We start from the raw sequence: 18,195 nt of genomic DNA, 5'->3' as shown, positions 1-18,195 counted from the left end.
TCAATGTTCAAACGGAACCGAGAATGTGAATTAACAACCAGAAGGAGAACAACGGATAGAGAAAATTTGACAGCTCTAGTTGGTCCGGTAGTTTTTTACCAATATTCGGTAAAAGTTTAATTTACCGAACAGTCAGCAGAAAGTGTAGCAGTATTCAATGAAATTATTTACTGAATACAGAAAATATGTAAAGTTATATCAATTTTACAAACTCTGTATTTTCTTAAACTTATCGATTGAAATTGTAATAATAATCACCGAACTTTTATTATCTGATTGAGTGTGTATAGTTCAGCCGAAATCCACTGAATAATAGCTTATTAAGCTGTAAATCAACAAAATTGTTTGCTGGGTAGGCTATGGCCAAAATGTGCGTGATGACAAAATCAAGAATATTTATAAATGAATAAATATTCTTAATATTCTTTAATTTATAAATGAATATTTATAAATGAATGAATCAGCCCCTTCGTAGTCCCGAATCAATCGTTTAGTTTTTTTTAAATTGCCTAAGCTATACGAAATAGGTAAAGAAATTGTTATTGGCGTGATTAAATTGGTTCAAGTGTACTTACCACGAATAATCGCAGAAATATCAACGAATGAAACAAAATAAACGTTGACGTTGAAATATAAACGATGGATATAAATAGTAATATCCTGAAGCTATTTTTATAAGCAGTTCAAAATCTGATTTGTTCGATATATCAAAACAATTTCCAGTCTAACTTGACTAAATAGACCGATTTCAAGAGAATCAGATTGTCTAGAAACATAAACAAAATAATTTTGATCTCAAATTCCACCACTTGAAAATTTTTATTTATTTTTTTCTTGTAATCTATCGAATTTGCTGCAACAACTATTCGCTGACAATAGCGATTGCATTTTGATTTTTTTCTCATATGGTAATAATCCTTTTTTAATTATTTTGACGCTATTCTATATAATATTTTACGATATTGGTTGGTATCATTCGCATATTGTCTTTTTGAGTCGGCGTATCAGACCGATTCAGAAAATATTGTTAGTGTGTGTGTAGGAAGAGATTGTTATGTTAATTAAATGCATTTGTTCTGACGGTTTCGAGCTCAATAAGTCATTACGCAACAGAATTGTTTGTTAGGAAGCAGCGTAAGTCCACACACTTAATTCATCTCGGCAAACTTCCCAACAGCTGATCGAGCTCGGCGAACTTTTTAACAAATATCAGCAATATATTTCGACGAACATTCAGCAAATATATCGATTCACCGTGAACCAGCAAGTAATAACATCTCGCCTGCCGAAGTTTATGCAAATTCTACCGAAAACTTGTAAAACAGTTCGCTGAATTTATCAGCTGTTGAGTTCTCGGCAATAAAATCTAAGTGTGCGCAATTGTACTATATACTTACTAATAGTTGGCGGCCAAGTCTGTATCCAATAAACAAATGTCGAGTTTCAACTGAATTGAAAAGTAAATTCGTAAGTAAATAAAAACATATTTCGCGATATATAAATCTGTCTTGCCCCTAATTTCATTGCAATCCAATATTTTGCAGCTAAATTGAGTGGTTTGCTTTTGACGTGTAAGTGATGACTGATTGAGCCCAACCTGGAGAAGATTGACGGTCGTTGCGTTGCTGATGGAATTAGTTGTCATCCCGTTTAAGCTGATTCGTAAGCAGAAGTAGAATATTCAGGATGGGTCTTACAATTTCAAGCGTTTTGACTAGGCTTTTTGGCAAAAAACAAATGAGAATATTAATGGGTGAGTCTTTCAAGATTTTCTGATCGTGTGTAAACAAAATGAGCAGTTTGATAGTGGAAAAACAGTTTCTTTGCAATATCGGTTTTCGGCACACATATAGATGACGTCACAAGACTAACTATTCCTCCTATCAATTAATGTAACATTCTTATAGTGCTTTCGAAAAAAATGTGGAAATGCGTAGATTGTTCGAATGCACCACTAATTGTTTCTCTTTTGCAGTCGGTTTGGATGCGGCTGGTAAAACAACAATCCTCTACAAGCTAAAGCTTGGCGAAGTCGTGACGACCATTCCTACCATTGGTTTCAACGTGGAAACGGTGGAGTACAAGAACATTTGCTTCACCGTCTGGGACGTGGGTGGCCAGGATAAAATCCGTCCACTGTGGCGTCACTACTTTCAAAACACTCAGGGACTGATTTTTGTGGTCGATTCGAACGATCGCGAGCGAATCGTGGAGGCGGAAAAAGAACTGCAAAGTATGCTGCAGGAAGATGAACTGCGGGATGCCGTTCTGCTGGTGTTTGCAAACAAGCAGGACCTACCGAATGCGATGACCGCGGCGGAATTAACCGATAAATTGCACCTGAACCAATTGAGAAACCGGCAGGTACGTGTAAAAAAGTCTGCTTTAGTTATCTCGTAAACATCACATGGCAAAAGCTAATCAAACAGATTAATACATACAAGCCTTTATGTTTCGCGACCACATCATCCAAACAATAATTTTTGAAACTAATCTTATTTGCTTCATTTTCAAATTTACGAAGGATGTTACCTGATCCGTTTTTGAGTGTTAATCATTATTTTATTAAAATTAGTGCCGCTCAATAGATCTTGAGACACAAATAATGTCATTGTCCTGTATACCACGTACCATTAGTTGGCTACGAATCCCCGCTAACTTTGCAATAGTTACTGGCTGATATAAAAACTTTTGCCTCGTCTTTTTAGTGGTACATCCAGGCAACGTGCGCCACACAGGGACACGGACTATACGAAGGCCTAGACTGGCTATCTAATGAGCTCGCCAAGAAATGATGGGCTACCGAGTGAAGCAACAACTATCTAAACAATAAACAACAACGCTGGCGGATTAGTTAGAACGTGTAAGCAGCTAGTTGTTCGTTTATCTCTCCACATTCAACAACACATTTTATATCCTATGTCTAACGAATGAATGGTAAAAAATAAAGCAAACGACATTCTCCGTGATTCGGTTGAACATTTATTGTGCTAAAAAAAGTAGATATGATCAAAGTGCAAATTGCTTGTCATTTTGCTGCGAATTCAACAGAGAATGAGGCAGTTAATTATGATTTTCATTTTCGTCGGCAGAGACAGACTAGAGGTAATACAATTGGGATGTATATGAAGGTAGTGAAACAGGCAATTCGACATAATGATTTGTAAATTTAAGCAAGTATTTTACTGTATAAATAAATTAATAAAACTATACTGTGTTCTCATTTTATATTTAAACGAAGAAAAATATTCTTTTCTTGTTTAGTTTGTGTTATTTTTATTGATTAGTTACGTTGATTCTTTGAATCAAGTCAAAGTCAGACGACGGTATTAACTAAATAAATAAAATAGTAATCTATGCAATATTATGGGCCCTATTACATAAGGCAAGTCGAGAATCATTTTACACAACTGACAAATGTTGAAGAATTTCAGTTAAATAGCTCGACTGACTCGACTACTTATTGATTCGTAACTCAGTCAAAATTCACTCGACTTCCCTAATTCGAAGTCGGGTCGAATTACCCGACTCGTCTTTTATAAAAAAGCCTAAAGAGAATAGAAACTGCAGGGGAACCGTTTAACGGCACGAAATGACTTAATGGAAAAGAAATACCGTAAATCACTATAATCAAAAGTCAGTTTATTCCTTAGTATAATCCAACAGAATATAAAATCCCTTTTTATTAAAAGTATAAAATGCTAGATGCAAATACAATTTCGGTTTTAATAACACAATCTGCTATTTACAGAAAAAAACTGTTTCATAATTATACTGATAAGTTCTCTTAAGAGCAGTAATACCTCAATCTCATAGGATGTCCCCATTTATAATACTACTATCACCACGCAGGTCTGTTTTATCACGATAATGAGTGTTAAATTGACCAACTTACTAACCAATTGTCATTTGTTCTTATTCTGTGGAATGCAATTCAGTAACAGATAGAAACATTATATTATTTTTGTATACAATTACCGTGGCAATAACTGCAAGCATTATTAAACTACAGTTTTACTACATCCTAATAGGGCACTAAGGTACCTTTACGTTTTATCAGTACAACTAACAGCACGAATCTTTGAAGGGTAAGAGTCCAGCTTTGTATCTTATACCAATCACAGGCAGGTTTTGTCTCCAAATGTTAATAGAAGTAAACAATAGGAAAAGAAAATATTAAACGGTAATCTCCTAGGATGAAAATTAAACGACTACTTGCACAGCCCGCAACAGTTTAAAACGCTTGAATCATTATTCTTAGAACTACTATCACTGCAGGATATTCCTCGTCGAAATACGTTAATTAGCTGGCAATTGCACCTGTAAGCAAAACAGATTCAGTTTTAACTCACACAAAACGACAAATACGAGAAATCCAATTACTCACTCCACAATAATGTCCGTGCCGGATAGTATTTCACCGTCGCAGTTCCATCGGGACAGACACCTTCCTGATGCTGTCGTGCTACTGCTAGGCGAAGTGTGATTCGCACCTATGGGGCTGCTTGACGTTCCGGTTTGATTGGAGTCCTCCTCTATGGCGCTGTTATCGTGGCCAAGCAGACCCTCGTCCAAGGCTGTCGTCGTACGTGCATGGAAAGTGAACTTCTTCGTACGGTAAATCTCCACGAAGGGTAAATCACTCTTTATGATTTTTTTTGCGAGGATAGAAAATGAAATGATAGAACGGAATTAAATAGGAGAGAAAAATTAGAGTTACGTATGACTGTTTTTGGTAAAAAGAACCTTAGTCTATTTTCATACATATCAGCCTTTCTTTGTGTGATTCCACTACTTTATGAGACTGACAAAAATTGAACCACACTAATGTAGATTCATCACTGCATGCAATCGAACCGGCATAAAAAGGCATGCATAGATAATATGAAACGCATACAAAAAGTTGTAACTGTACGGAAACGAATTGAATGTGGAAGGAAATGTAAAATCAAAATCGTGTCTTTTGATTTCTTGCATGAATTGAACTCAAGTAAACCCACGATTTGACCTTGCGTGTATCGCATGGAGTGAAGTGTGATATTCGGAGATGAGCACTGCGAACAAATTGTTTTACTTAGTTTTTTGCTCTCCTTTTTTAATTTGTTCGATAACATACCTATATTTTATATTGTAAGCTGGTATCAAAGCCTATGTTTTTGGGCTAAAAAGTGATAGAAGTCAACATCAAAATCAGCTTTGATTGAATGAAGATGATTCTGGATAAATAGCTAAAGCGGGGTTGAGTAATCGGAACTTCTTAACAGTATTCATCTTTATCATCAAAACAAAACAAAGAAATGAAAGTTTTTAGGTAAAAGCCTAAAAACTAAAGTATTGATTTTTATTATCAAAAAGATGAAATAATGGAAATGTAAGTTTTTAGATGAAAGCTAATAAAAGCTATCGGAAGGTTGTAAAATTAAGACGAACTCACAAGTTAACCAATTTATTTTTTTATATCAAGTAAATCCAGTTTTAGAGGACCGGGAGACGCGAGATTGAACAGAGACAGTTTTCGCTGTTTATCTCGCGCCTGAGGCCGTCCACGCTTCTTCGAAAATAAATGCTGATCGATCATTCCAGGTTCCGCTGAATCATTGTTCAGTTGTTCCCTTTTGATTAAAAGGTTATTTTATGATATCAGTTCTTCGCGTAGACTTACGACTGCTGTTTCAAAAGGTCTTTCTGACTAATGAGTAAAATATTTATTTCTGCGTCAATGATAAAAAATACTTTTAGTGTCTAAACGGTTTGTTTGATCGGTATTGTGTCTATCCTTCCAAAAACTTATACACCGTGAAAACATTGGAAAAAAAAATGTTGTTTACAAAAACTTTTTTTTTCTAGTTCTTATTCTACCATGTTCGAACAAGCATCAATGTTTAATACTACTAATGTGTAGTTTTTGTAAAAAAAATCAGATTTTTCAGAATAATTCATAATTATTCTCTTATTTTTCTTCAAAAACAACTCTCTGTTCTTTCTAAAGGTTTGCTGAAGACATAACATAAATCAAACAAATCATTTTGGCACAAATAAAAAAATAGTTTTTTTGAAACTTTTAACTGTTACTTTTCTCATTTTACCAGCACCGAATTTAGACAGATAGTAGTAAACATTGTTGTTTTCAATGTGAAGAAAAAAATATATTTTTGTCCCTTTTGAGATTTTTGATATTTTGTGACAATTTGAAACATTTGGCACAGATGTTTTTTTAAGTCGCAACTTCATTACCAAGCACTTTGCTGAAGACACCATTTACACCATTTACACAGAATTTTTACCTCATCAATCCCAAGTTTGGATAGGCGGAAAGGAACACCTGAACAAAGTCTCAGCGATAACTGAAATGTTCGATCAGCATCGATTTGCGAAGTATCGTGGAGTGCCTCAATTGGGATATGGTTATCTCTCCGAGATCTTGCGCCTTAAGTTACTAAAGTTCTTTTTTGGTTCTCCTTAGCTTCCTTAGGGACGAACGACCACCACGGTTAAAATCCCTCAAAAATAAAATTAAAAAAAAAATAGTTTCCTCCTCGTTCTACCGAAATCCATTATCTCCGTGGTTACGGAATCCATTACCAAAGCCAGGGTTCGAGACTCAACACGATTGAGAAATATTGCGGATGTTCCCGGAGCATGTTCTGCAAGAGATTCATAACGGAAACGTTTCAATCGTTTCCAAAAACTATTCTGAGTCAGCTTCTTGCTGTTACTTCAGCACTTCAAAATTCTTGAAAATGACATGACCTAAATGACATAAATAAACTCGAGGGTTTTTCACTAAGAACATCTATTTCTATTTGAGGTCGAACAAAAAAAGATCAAATTTGCCAGCAATTGGAATCTGGAACGCAGCGAAATGAGCTGTCCGGGTCGATTAAGGGCTTCTGACTTTTCGTCGTTTAACTACCTTATTTTCTTCGTCGTTTGGTAGCTGTTCAGCAGTATCGAGGGGTTGTTGTCCTTCAGCCAAGTAGTAGAACTTCTACTGGTAACGGAGGAATTTCTTCGAATTCTTTATGTCCAGCAGGTATATCTTCAGAAGCAGGAGCTTCCAGGATATCTGCGCATTAACTACGTTGGATTCACGTTGAAGTTCAAATTCATCGAGAAAAACAGTAAGTGATGATTTGGTGCAGGATCGCTTGCCTGAGCGTCTGTTCCCCAGGTTAAGGGCGGTTCAAACAGCGACTGATCCGGAGCGGACGGCTGAACTATGAAATGCGGTGTCTCGTCAGCTACACCCAAGACGGCAGCCCCATCGCGAGACTAGGCATCGCAGCCCTAGTAAGGCAGCATGCTGAAATAAACATACTACGAACAATCCAGTGGATGATACGAATCGGAACAATCGCTATAGACCTAGGCAAACGAAAAAGGAAAACGATTGGAAACTTGGCTCGAACCAGCTCGCGCGGGCATCTTGGCAAAAGTGGAGGTAACAGCCATACAAGAGGTGCGTTGGACTAAAACCGGGAACGTGAATTTCGGGCGGTTGACATCTACTACAGTGGCGGCGACAGAGCGGAACGGGGCGTCGGTTTCGTGCTAGTCGGAAACCAAATGAAGCGTGTCATCTGGTGGGGCCTATTAATGACCGTCTATGCGTATTTAGGATCAAGGGCAGATTCTTCAATCACAGCCTTATCAACGTGTACGCACCGACAAACGATAAAACCGATGACGTAAAGGAGGAGTTCTGTGAGCTCCTCGAAAAAACGTATGGAGAGTGCTCATAACACGATATAAAGCTCGTCATCGGAGATACGAACGCACAAGTCGGACGAGAGAAGTTTTTTCGTTCCGTTATTGATAGAGAAAGCCATCACTTTACCAAAAATGACAACGGCTTGAGGTTAGTGAACATCTGGAGACACCCCGAAGGACTGCTCCCAGATCGACCACATGCTGATCGACGGCCGGCACTTTTCAGACGTCATAGATTTGCGGTCCTTTCGAGGAGCAAATATCGACTCAGATCACTATCTCGTGGTAGGCAAGATTCACGCCCGGTCGTCCAACGTATTTAAATCGAGATCGGCGTGGAAGATACGTCTGAACATCCAGAGATTATCAGCGGAAGGAGTTGCTGCAGAGTATACTCAGAAAGTTGATAGACGGATCGGTCAACCAGCTGGAGTGGACCTGAAAGAGGAGTGGAAGCACATCCATGTTGCGGTCTGCGAAACAGCGCGAGAAGTGATAGGCATGACAACGGAAACCAAGCGTAGTGGGTGGTTCGATGCTGAGTGTCTAGAGGTGACGGTAGAGAAGAACCGAGCCTACGCCAACACGTTAGTAGCAGCTAATCGTGTGACGCGTCACATGCGGGAGAAATACCGATAGGCAAGAGCTGCCGTAAAGAGGCTCCACCGCCGTAAGAAACGTGAGCACTACGATCGCGTCCTCGCGAAGGCAGAGAATAGCTTCACCAGGCACGACACAAACAGCTTCTATACAATGATCAACGGAATCAGGAACTAGATCGTGCCAGTGGCTGCCATGTACAATTATAGGGAGGAAAACCTAATCACCGATAAATCGCAGGTGGCCAGGTTGGAAGCAACATTTTGAAGTGGTGTTGAACGGTGAGGAAGGTAGGAGAGTCGACGAGGGGAACAGGATAGAAATTGAGAAGGACGGACAAGCTGTGGACCCATCAACATTGGACGAGCTAAAGAATGGTTGCAAAGAGTTGAAGAGCCACAAAGCCGCTGGGAAGGACGGCTTGCCGGCCGAACTTTTTAAAGTCGGGAACGAGAGGCTGTGTAGTGCAATTCACCAGATTATCCCAAGGGTGTGGTCTGAGGAACAACTAGTTCGTAAGGTTGGAAGGACTCATATGCCCTATCCACAAGAAGAAACATAGACTCAACTGTAGTAATTATCGATGTATAACCCTCCCCAATTCCGCTAACAAAATTCTCACCCGTATCCTGTTCCAGCGACTGAGGCCGTTGCAGGAAGCCTTTGTTGGAGGATGCGGTTTTCGAGTGGGGCGATCTACAAAGGAGCAGATTTTTACCTTGAGACAGATTTTCGACAATTTTCGAGAACACAACTTGCAGACGCATCATCTGTTTATTGACTTTAAGGCGGCGTACGACATAGTGAAACGCAACGAGCTGTGGCAAATAAACTAGAACATGCATTCCCAACGAAACTAATTAAACTTTTACGTGCGACGCTTGACGGTTTCACATCATGCGTCAGAACAGCGGGTAAATTTTCGGATGCGTTTGTAACGTTAGATGGTCTGAGGCAAGGTGACGGGCTCTCGAACTTACTGGTCAACATAGCTATAGAAGGTGCAATACGAATGGCAGGTGAGCGGAGGAGCGCCACCATCATCACTAAGTCTCACATGCTTCTGGGCTTCGCGGACGACATTGATAAAATTGGTGTTAACCGTAGAGCAGTTGAGGAGGCCTTTACGGACATGAATCGTGGACGTGGAAGGCAGCCGATCGACGAGCGCTTGAGGTCTTCGAACGTAGAATCCTGCGATCAATACTTGTAGGCAAACTAGAGAATGGGGTACGAAGTATACAAACACGCTGGTATTGGGGGCCATCCACATACCACGTGGACAGATTTTTAATGATTTTGACCCCCCCCCCTTACCCCACCGTGGACAACTGCCCATATAAATTCTAAAAAAAATGTATGGACCGTGGACATTAGCCTAACCCCCCCCCTCCCCCCCGAAGCTGTCCACGTGCTATGTGGATGGCCCCTTGTCAAATTGATGAAACACGACAGGTTACAGTGGGCTGGCCATGTAGCACGGATGGCGGATGAGCGACCGGCGAAGATAATATTTAGAAGAGAACCGGATACAGACCGACGACTTCGAGGCAGACCTCGCATGCGCTGGATGTGTGCTGTCGACGAGAATGTTAGAGCAGCGGGAGTATGGGGAGATTGGAGAGTAGCAGCCCCAAACCTTCGGCTTCGGCTTAAGATCTTAACGATCTGTCGCCATGAAGTAAAAATAAAGTAAGTTCACTTCTGCTACGGATTGGTTGTCGAGTTTCGTCAAGTAGTACATTGTAGTTGACCTCTCCTATGCGTTCGGTAATGACACCAGGCACCCAACTTCTTGAATTGGCGTGCACAGTATCACCTGCTTGAAACTTCTCGGTTGTGGGTCAACCTTCTGTTTGCTTTGTTGTTGATTGTTGATTGGTGGTTTCAGAAGCGCTGATATAGTTTGCATTGGTCTTTCCATCATCTCTAAGGCTTCTACTAGAGACTCTCTTCCCGAACAATTTTTTTTTCAAGCTTCTCTTGCCAGTATCCACAGAACGTTCAGCGAAACCGGATATGGTGGATCCCCAAAGACTCTCTGAACTATTTGAAGTTGTAGCTGGTAAACTGCAATTGGAACGCCAACCGTAGAAAACATCTACTTGAGGAGTCTGATCGGTTGTTATGGTTGTCGTCGATTTGGTTAGCTCCACCTAGTGAATGGATTGACGACCACCACAAGACAGTAACCATCGACCAGTTCAGCATAGTCGTTGTGGATTCGCGACCACGCCATGTCTGGGATGAGCCATGATTCCGGTGCTGTCTTGATTGGAGCCTTACCCGCTAACTCCGAGTAACTGTCTTCATTCCTGGGTGACCACAGTGAAATTGATTGGGCAACCGTCGCCGGAACATTTTACCAATCATCCGTTATTGAAACATTATACAATCGTTGATTACGAGATTCACGTCGATTGAAGTACGGCTCAAAATCTACGGCTACATGCTTCGGATCAGCTGGCCATCCCCCCTGCTGTAGTACGTTGAACTTACTGGTGGCATCGCAAAGCGCCTGGAAATGGTTTTCTCCTTCTGCAGTTGGGATTTAATGTCGTTTCGGTGGATGGAGCAGTTAGTCTAGGGACTCTGCATGCGACTTCCAGTCTTTGCCGAAAATGATAACGTCGTCGATAAACGGACCAACTCCAGGAATGTCCACGTTGAGATACCGCTGGCTGAATCGAGTTGGCCGTTGATTTCCATGGTGACAAACTTGCGTCGTTCTACACGGTGTTCAACTTGATTGACGATGAAAAATTTGTTCGATTCCGCGCTGAATTTTCCCTTCTTTGGCTTCTTGTTATAGTTTACTTGCTGTGAGCTATTTGGAACAGTATTCTTCTTTGTGGCCAATACGGTTGCAGTCCTTGCAAAGGTGGTTGTTAAAAAGCAGTCCTTCACGAAGTGCATTTGGCCGCATTGCCAACCTGGTGACTCCGGTTTCTTACCTTTTTGCTTCGAACTTCGCTGATACGGTGCACCCTCTCTGTCTCTGACGGCGAGAACTGTAGATTTCGAACCGCTGATTTGCTGCTCGATGATTCAGGCTTCTCGTTCTCTAGCATGGAAAGTAGTCTTGCCCGGACATCCGCATATTTTGTGGCTTTCAATCCGGTGACGAAATTGAAGCACTCGAGATAGTTCGGACACAGAGTCCGGTGTTAGGTTCTGTAAATGAAAATCTTCACAAGCTCAACACTGTCAAGGCTGATAATATCTTCAGATTCGCATACCACTAACTGCAGTCCGGAACGTTGACGTTTGATGTCTGAAGATTTTATTGTGTCTTCAAACTTGTAGATGTAGTTGAAATAGCGGCTGTGCTAATGGGTGATCGAACGTTACTCCGTCAAAGACAAATTTGGTGATATTCGATGAGAAAGACTCCAAAATCTGCTCCGGGGTTTGATGCTGAGGTTGCTTGAGAATCATGTCTTGACTTCCCGGATCCCGGCTGCTGATCAACTCTGTCTCCTGCCATGTTCGTGGATTTTTGAGGTACTCGCCTCCAAAATGATATGTCCAAAGCTTTGAATGAACTCGAGGGTTTTTACTAAGAACTTCTATTTCCATTCGAGGTTGGACAAAGAATTTTCGCTTTGCTGTCAAGGACAACTGGCTGCTTTGATGAAATAGAATCATGCCCTTATTGTTTTTTTATATATGTTTTTCTCACGGATTTCCCGAAAAACTTTGATTTGTTTTGAGCTATTTTTTATATCATGTTAGATTTTATTTCTTAAGGTTGTAGGTCGTAGAAGCCACATGGGAGCCACCACGTGGTTGAATACGAATTTTCATTATCACTTATGAAAACACTGTCTTATGTTTTCATCTCCATAAAAAAACATAAGGATATGTTTTCACATGAAAATTCGAAGTCGTTCACGTGGTGGCTCTAAGTAGGCCATTTGTGGCTTCAACACACTTCCACCTTAAAGCAGTAAGAAATTCCCGGTAAAGTCAATGGTCGATATTATGTGATTTACTTTTCTGAACTTGTGAACCATACAATTGTTTAGAATTCAGCATGACAATTGTGATCAGATATTAATGATGCAGATTGAAGAAATAAAAGTGTGTAAATTGTGGAAGTGTGAATTAAGTCCAAACCCAAAATCTGATAAACAGTGCCAATTTGTAACAGATTCGGATTCCTGGAATACAGTCAGTAATTATTACTCACAATCTTTTTGCTCTTGGAAGACATTGCCAACAGCAGCCGAATGTTGTTCAGGAAGGACGTGTGCCGCACTAAGATCAAATCGATATAGCCATCGCCCAAGTGACAGTACGGATTGAAGCCCTGTGGGCTTCGTGAGCAAGCACAGGATATGTTAGCACCATTCACCATAAGAAACTTTCCGTTGATAATTTTTTCTTCGCTCTCTAGTTCATCACGGTTGATAACTTTAGCCACCGCAAGCTGGCAACGCTGGCAGTTCTCTAAACACCGAACTCCGTCGTTTGGGTTATTCCGCATGGACGCGCCACCATCCGCAGTTTCTTTTTCCAACAGAACGCCAACGCTGCCTTTGTAGCCGCGATTTCTCAGGAACTTTTTAAAACCTACAAAACATATCAATCAAGTGTAACATTCGTACAGAAAGTTACTGCAGGTACAAACCTGAATATTCGTATCTTTTAGGACCCATCCAACGATAGTTCTCACTATCGCTCGTCACATCTCCTAAAAAACCATACGATATCACACTAGCGTACAGCTTGAGCAACTGGGGTCGATCGGTAGCACCACCAACGTCATCGGACGAACCACTGGTATTGGCCGGACCAACAAAACTGGGATTGGAATCGACGTCACGCTTTCGATATACACTGGATACATCTAATCCGTACGATTGGCCAAGAATGATGTGAATGATAGAGGTCTTAACGTCCGTAGTTCCATTCAAGCAGTAGGCGACTGTATCGGTGCTGCCAGCTGGTATAATTCCAATCGGAATGCTCGGTTTCGGCAGATATGGCGGATTACGAATATCCAAACCTAAAAGATAAGTTTTTTGTGTACTTCATTAAACGATCATCGTCTTCATTGTCGGCCTAATATTACCCAAATCGATCATCGTTCTGTAGACAAGCCCGTTGAAGAGTTCAGCAAAGGTGCCATCGCCCCCGCAACACACAATGCCATCGTAACAGTTCAAATTAATCGTTTGCGATGTCATGATGTCATATATTTGCTGAGCCCGCTGAGTGATTATCAGATTGATGTCGACGTGGGCCAATTTGAAGAGCGGTTTGCCATATTTTTCGAACAATGCAAATGCCTTTTGTTTACCCCCGTACGGATTGAGGAATATCAGCAAATTTTTTGGTCGATTTTGATCTGACAAATAAAGAAAACAAAGTTAGGGGAAAAAATAACCCACCATAAAATTGACAAAAATAATCTATGAGGGGGGCACATCGATAACGTAGCACATAGACAGACGAATGCACCGACCTTTGATATCATCCGATAACCGATTGTACCAGAGCCTGATAATCCGCTGTTCGCTGTTGAACAGCACCAGCTGCTGAACTCTCCATTTGCATGTACGTGGCGAAACTAATCTCGCATAGTTGATTATCAAATAATTAGTAATGGCGTTACTTTCGTTGATAATGTTCTCTTCGCTAGAAGCGTCGTTGTTGAGCAGATCATAGGAATTGACTGAAACGTGATCAAACAAAGAAAAATTAGTATCAGTCCAACCGTATTTCTATAATCGCTCACCATTGCTGGTTGTCGTTGTCACTGTGTTAACCGTGGCATTCGTAGTAGTTGACTCCGAAGTAGGCAGAACTGGAATCCGGTCGAAAACTAGACTCTCGTTTATCGGTGCATGAGTACTGGAGGTAGTCCCATAGTTGGTGGGAATGTTCGTGGCTGCATGCTTGGTGGAAATTCGACCGCTCGCCGTCGCAGAAAGCCGGGCAGATATGATATCGCCAATGTGAACCGTGGTTTTACCTGCGGGGGATGAGATAGGGCATTAAACATTCGATTTAATTCGTCTGCTTATTTTTTGCGCATGTATGTGCGAAAGTAATTCTGACTGTTAGCTCAACTTAGAGATAGCTGAACGATCTAAATATCCAATTTCAAAATACAATATTTATGATATTTAAAAACCCAGAAGTATGCAGTTTTTGGCGCTTTCCCTACTTTCTACTAATTTCTGTATACTTGAAATGACTTTTTGGCATGCATTGCTTTTTAGACACGATATTTGATAACCATTTTCATCAATATTTGCAAATTGATGTCCTGCGCATTTGATTAGTTTTCTTGCACTAGTAATTCATGAAGAACACATGCTAATAACGGAAAAAAACAATCCGCACTGCAAAAGTGCAATTGTATCCTTCGCCTGCTTTTTACTTGTTTAGGTTATTTGAACTTGAAGCTCTCTTAATTTGTTGCTATACAGTGATAGTTATAATATCCCAAAAAAAGCTTGTACGTTTCAACTATTCAACACATGCAAACTCGCGTTAGTGATTCCCTAGATTCTAGATCGACACAAAACAGGTTATAGTAGAGTTATAGTTGTTTTTAGAATAAATTGCGTTTTCCGTTTGAGTTCAAGAATTTTGTACAGACTGTCATTATTCTTCTGCCTGTTGGCGTTTTCACCACATTTGCTTTAGACTTATTTTCTGTATTTTTTTACTATGTTGTACATAGCTAGTGCATCACCAATAACTAACGCATATATGGGACTTACCTTTTTTCGAGTTTTCAGCTTCCCACACAAGTGCGCCGGCATTGTAGAACACTCGATATTTCTTCTTGGATATGACGAAGGTATTCAGCAGCACTTCGTTATGCTTGTCCATGACTTCTGTGCGCTGAAGCAAAGCGAAACTCGTACTCGTTTTTATTTTCACACCCGTTAGAAACTTTTTGCTCGCATACAGACAGACTTGGATTGGAGTAAGCGGCTAATTGCGGCAATTACGGATGCTTAGCTTTTTTTTTCGCTATATGTCTGTCCACGAACAAGTGTGCGCTAGATGAGATAAAACGAGAAACTCAACCGGAGATGCTTGTTATTGAACTCGACTATACAACTAAACACAAAAGAACACTATAGAAGATAGTCTGGAAAGTGTTTTAAAGCATGGGTTTTGAATTCATTTTTCAATGTTTAGGAGCAATATTGCATGTTTTAAATTTAAAGAAAATTTTATACAATTTTTGTTAAAAATTTATCATTTTATTAGAAAGTTTTTTGAAAATATTGTTGACACATCATTCTGTTTCAACCAATTGTTATACACAGCATAGAAATGTAATTCAAATTGTGTCATTTGAAAAAAACCGATAAAAATCAAGTCTGTTATCATTTTACACGAATTATGTCACAGATGTTACCTTCACTGATGCATGTAAGTATGTCTATTGATTTATTTCTCACCAAGAATGAAATTCCATATTACACTCCGAAATCCGTAACAATTCACGCATGACTGTTTGAATTTTGATTTTCACTCAAGTTTGTAAAGTAGTTCATAATTCGCGACTTCTCAACTTTGTAGTCTGTTCTTCTTTTATAGTGTGTGTGTCTTGAAGATAAATTTGTTTCATAGATCAGAACCCGGATATAAGCACGATAGAACGAACGGGAAAATGCGTGTTCGTAAGTATTAATATGCACTATTGGATGTTAAAGAAATCCATTGCGCATACTTTGCTCTATTAAAACTATTGATAGATAATTTTCCAGAACACCAGTTACAGCACTAAACTTTCATTTTTCTTAAAGAGACTAAGAGAACAGTGAGCTTAGAATAATCCACTAATAGCACATACACCCCACACACCTCATCTAGCGGACTACTGGACAAAAACTGACATCGACATGTAAAACAGCCGTGGCTTGCTCGTGTGGAGCAAGCAGCACAAAGAACGAATAACATAACAGTAAAGAATAATAAAACGATAAAAAGTTTTGGACTCTAGGGTTAGTTAAAAAGAAATGTAACAACTTTGATTAGCCGGGTTTTTGTAACCCTTAAAGCACAATTTACAGTTTCAAGCGAAGCGAAAAATTTGACTGATCGCAACACACATTCTATACGAAAAGTAACACGCATGAGTTTGTTTACATGGCACACTTGGAGCCTCGATTTGACGGTTCACTTGGAGTTTTCGACCTCACTCTTTGCGTATCTGTTCATAACACCGTCTGTAGGGTTTACCGATTGATCAGTATACGAAATCGGTCGACGAAAACCAACCAAATCGCGTGATTTTAGGGTGAATTACCTGAACCATATGAAATAGGTCGAGAAATCGGTGGATCATATTCTACATCCAATTAAATCAAACTAAATATGCAGATTAGTAGAGAGATTATTTTTATTCAAGCATACTAAATAGGCTGATTAATCCATGTATAGAGTTGAAAAACAAACAAATAATTTGGAAGTTAAGTTTTAATTTGACCTTATATTTAAACTTACATCACAGCCGATCCATACTTTCAATAGCTTTAGCTGTTGCTCGTACAGCCGGGGAGTTGACTAAGGGCTTTGAATCGGCGCCGATCCCGGTAACTTTTCAGTGCTCTGTCAATGAACGGTTTCTGTTCCCAGCTCTTACTAATTATCATTACATAAAAAATTCTCTTACCTGAGATGAAAGACAAAATAAATCTTTTTCGAAATGTAGAAGTGCAACAGGAAATTTGTCTGGAGGTTAAAAACAAATGCTATCATCTGGTCATGATTAAAGAAGTCACATAAACGATTCATGCAACTGTGAGAAATTGTAAAATACTCAAAAATGTGTTTCTACTTACCTGAAATATATAGAATTAGCCGACGAAAAATCTTATGCTGCTTCTACTCCCGGAACCATTTTGGAAAACACTATGAAATCCTATTTCTTTTGCTTACTTATCATCATAAAAAATATCATCCGATTTTATTTTATCTAATAAAGCGATCTTATAACAGATTAAATTCACATCTTACGAGAACTAATTTAATTTTCCAAGAAATCAGGTGACGAAAATAGTCAACATACGTGGTTTGACGAAATTGACTGATCAATATGTCGATTGCACAAAACCCGATTTAGTTGATACATGCGTATAATACAATCTGTCAAAATTTTTTATCGGGTAGTGTTTGTATGCGGGAAAAAGTAAGCCCAAGTGACAAAGGAGCAATCCACAACATTCGATTTCCCTGGATCGAATTTATTTACAGTTCCAAGCAAAGGGAATTTTTTGCCGGCTGTCTGTATTTCCCATGCACGTGAAAAAAATGATAATTTTGTATGATAATTTTACTTCGCTTGGAACTTTAAACAAGGCTCAACGGGTCACTCTGTTATCTAAAAATATAACACCGACTGTTTGAATGTCAACTTTGTGAGTTTCGTAGTCTTTCGATCGATTGGTTTATTTTTCTCAAACACAATGTGAATCGAGAAGCAGATTCGGAGAATATTTCTTCCGTGAATTTCTAATCATGCGTTTTACCTTGTATTTAAGTAACAACAACTACTTCAACTGTAAAAAAACGAAAACCGGCTTACAACTTGGATAAAAGTTTAAATTTTTAAATAAATTTCTAGCTTTTAACCAACGTTCATGTTTGTTACCAACATCACTGGCACTGGCACTGGCACCTGAAAACTGAACAGTTTACCCTTTTATTGTGTTAATTCAGGCAAAATGACCAAATGTTGTCTGTAATTGATGTATACAATTCTGTTAATTTTACGTAATTTCCACAATTTTATGCATACTATTTGATGTACTATGCGATCTAGTTTGCGATAGTTAGTATGTTCAGTTTATTTTATATTCAGTTTAATCCAAAATAATACAGAAATAGATGTTCGTTAGCATATACATAAAA

At 39.4% G+C, this 18,195-nt stretch overlaps 2 protein-coding genes across 4 annotated transcripts; one reads left to right on the top strand and one right to left on the bottom strand.

The window, feature by feature from the left end:
* The first annotated feature begins 1,584 nt into the window (after positions 1 to 1,584).
* On the top strand, positions 1,585 to 3,210 carry LOC129723975 (ADP-ribosylation factor 2). Its single transcript, XM_055678505.1, has 3 exons — positions 1,585 to 1,753; positions 1,976 to 2,364; positions 2,709 to 3,210. Exons 1-3 carry the CDS (start codon positions 1,687 to 1,689, stop codon positions 2,793 to 2,795), a joined length of 543 nt encoding a protein of 180 aa, XP_055534480.1. The 5' UTR covers positions 1,585 to 1,686; the 3' UTR covers positions 2,796 to 3,210.
* A 407-nt stretch (positions 3,211 to 3,617) lies between these two features.
* LOC129723959 (ceramide kinase) lies at positions 3,618 to 16,204 on the bottom strand. Of its 3 annotated transcripts, none has more exons than XM_055678474.1 (9): positions 15,698 to 16,199; positions 15,048 to 15,332; positions 14,054 to 14,290; positions 13,781 to 13,990; positions 13,388 to 13,663; positions 12,944 to 13,321; positions 12,503 to 12,885; positions 4,388 to 4,644; positions 3,618 to 4,320 (listed from the first exon to the last, which is right to left on the bottom strand). In XM_055678474.1, exons 2-9 carry the CDS (start codon positions 15,157 to 15,159, stop codon positions 4,212 to 4,214), a joined length of 1,962 nt encoding a protein of 653 aa, XP_055534449.1. In that variant the 5' UTR covers positions 15,160 to 15,332; positions 15,698 to 16,199; the 3' UTR covers positions 3,618 to 4,211. The 3 variants fall into 3 exon arrangements, with proteins under 3 accessions (XP_055534449.1, XP_055534467.1, XP_055534459.1); XM_055678492.1 differs by lacking the exons at positions 3,618 to 4,320; positions 4,388 to 4,644 and adding exons at positions 4,652 to 5,054; positions 5,117 to 5,161 and having other exon boundaries at positions 15,698 to 16,203; XM_055678484.1 differs by lacking the exons at positions 3,618 to 4,320; positions 4,388 to 4,644 and adding an exon at positions 4,652 to 5,161 and having other exon boundaries at positions 15,698 to 16,204.
* Between the last annotated feature and the right edge of the window lie 1,991 nt (positions 16,205 to 18,195).

This window comes from Wyeomyia smithii, chromosome 1, assembly GCF_029784165.1.
Source record: "Wyeomyia smithii strain HCP4-BCI-WySm-NY-G18 chromosome 1, ASM2978416v1, whole genome shotgun sequence".
Taxonomy (NCBI): Eukaryota; Metazoa; Arthropoda; class Insecta; order Diptera; family Culicidae; genus Wyeomyia; species Wyeomyia smithii.
The sequence above is the reverse complement of the archived record's forward strand: the minus strand, read 5'-3'. Positions and strand labels throughout refer to the sequence as shown.

Coding starts and splice junctions, on each gene's coding strand:
- LOC129723959 (XM_055678474.1), bottom strand. CDS start 15,159: ATGGACAAGCATAACGAAGTGCTGCTGAATACCTTCGTCATATCCAAG. Junction 13,322..13,387: donor CAGAACGATGATCGATTTGG/GTAATATTAGGC, acceptor CTTATCTTTTAG/GTTTGGATATTCGTAATCCG. Junction 4,321..4,387: donor GGCACGGACATTATTGTGGA/GTGAGTAATTGG, acceptor TTTTGCTTACAG/GTGCAATTGCCAGCTAATTA.
- LOC129723975 (XM_055678505.1), top strand. CDS start 1,687: ATGGGTCTTACAATTTCAAGCGTTTTGACTAGGCTTTTTGGCAAAAAA. Junction 1,754..1,975: donor ACAAATGAGAATATTAATGG/GTGAGTCTTTCA, acceptor TCTCTTTTGCAG/TCGGTTTGGATGCGGCTGGT. Junction 2,365..2,708: donor ACCAATTGAGAAACCGGCAG/GTACGTGTAAAA, acceptor TCGTCTTTTTAG/TGGTACATCCAGGCAACGTG.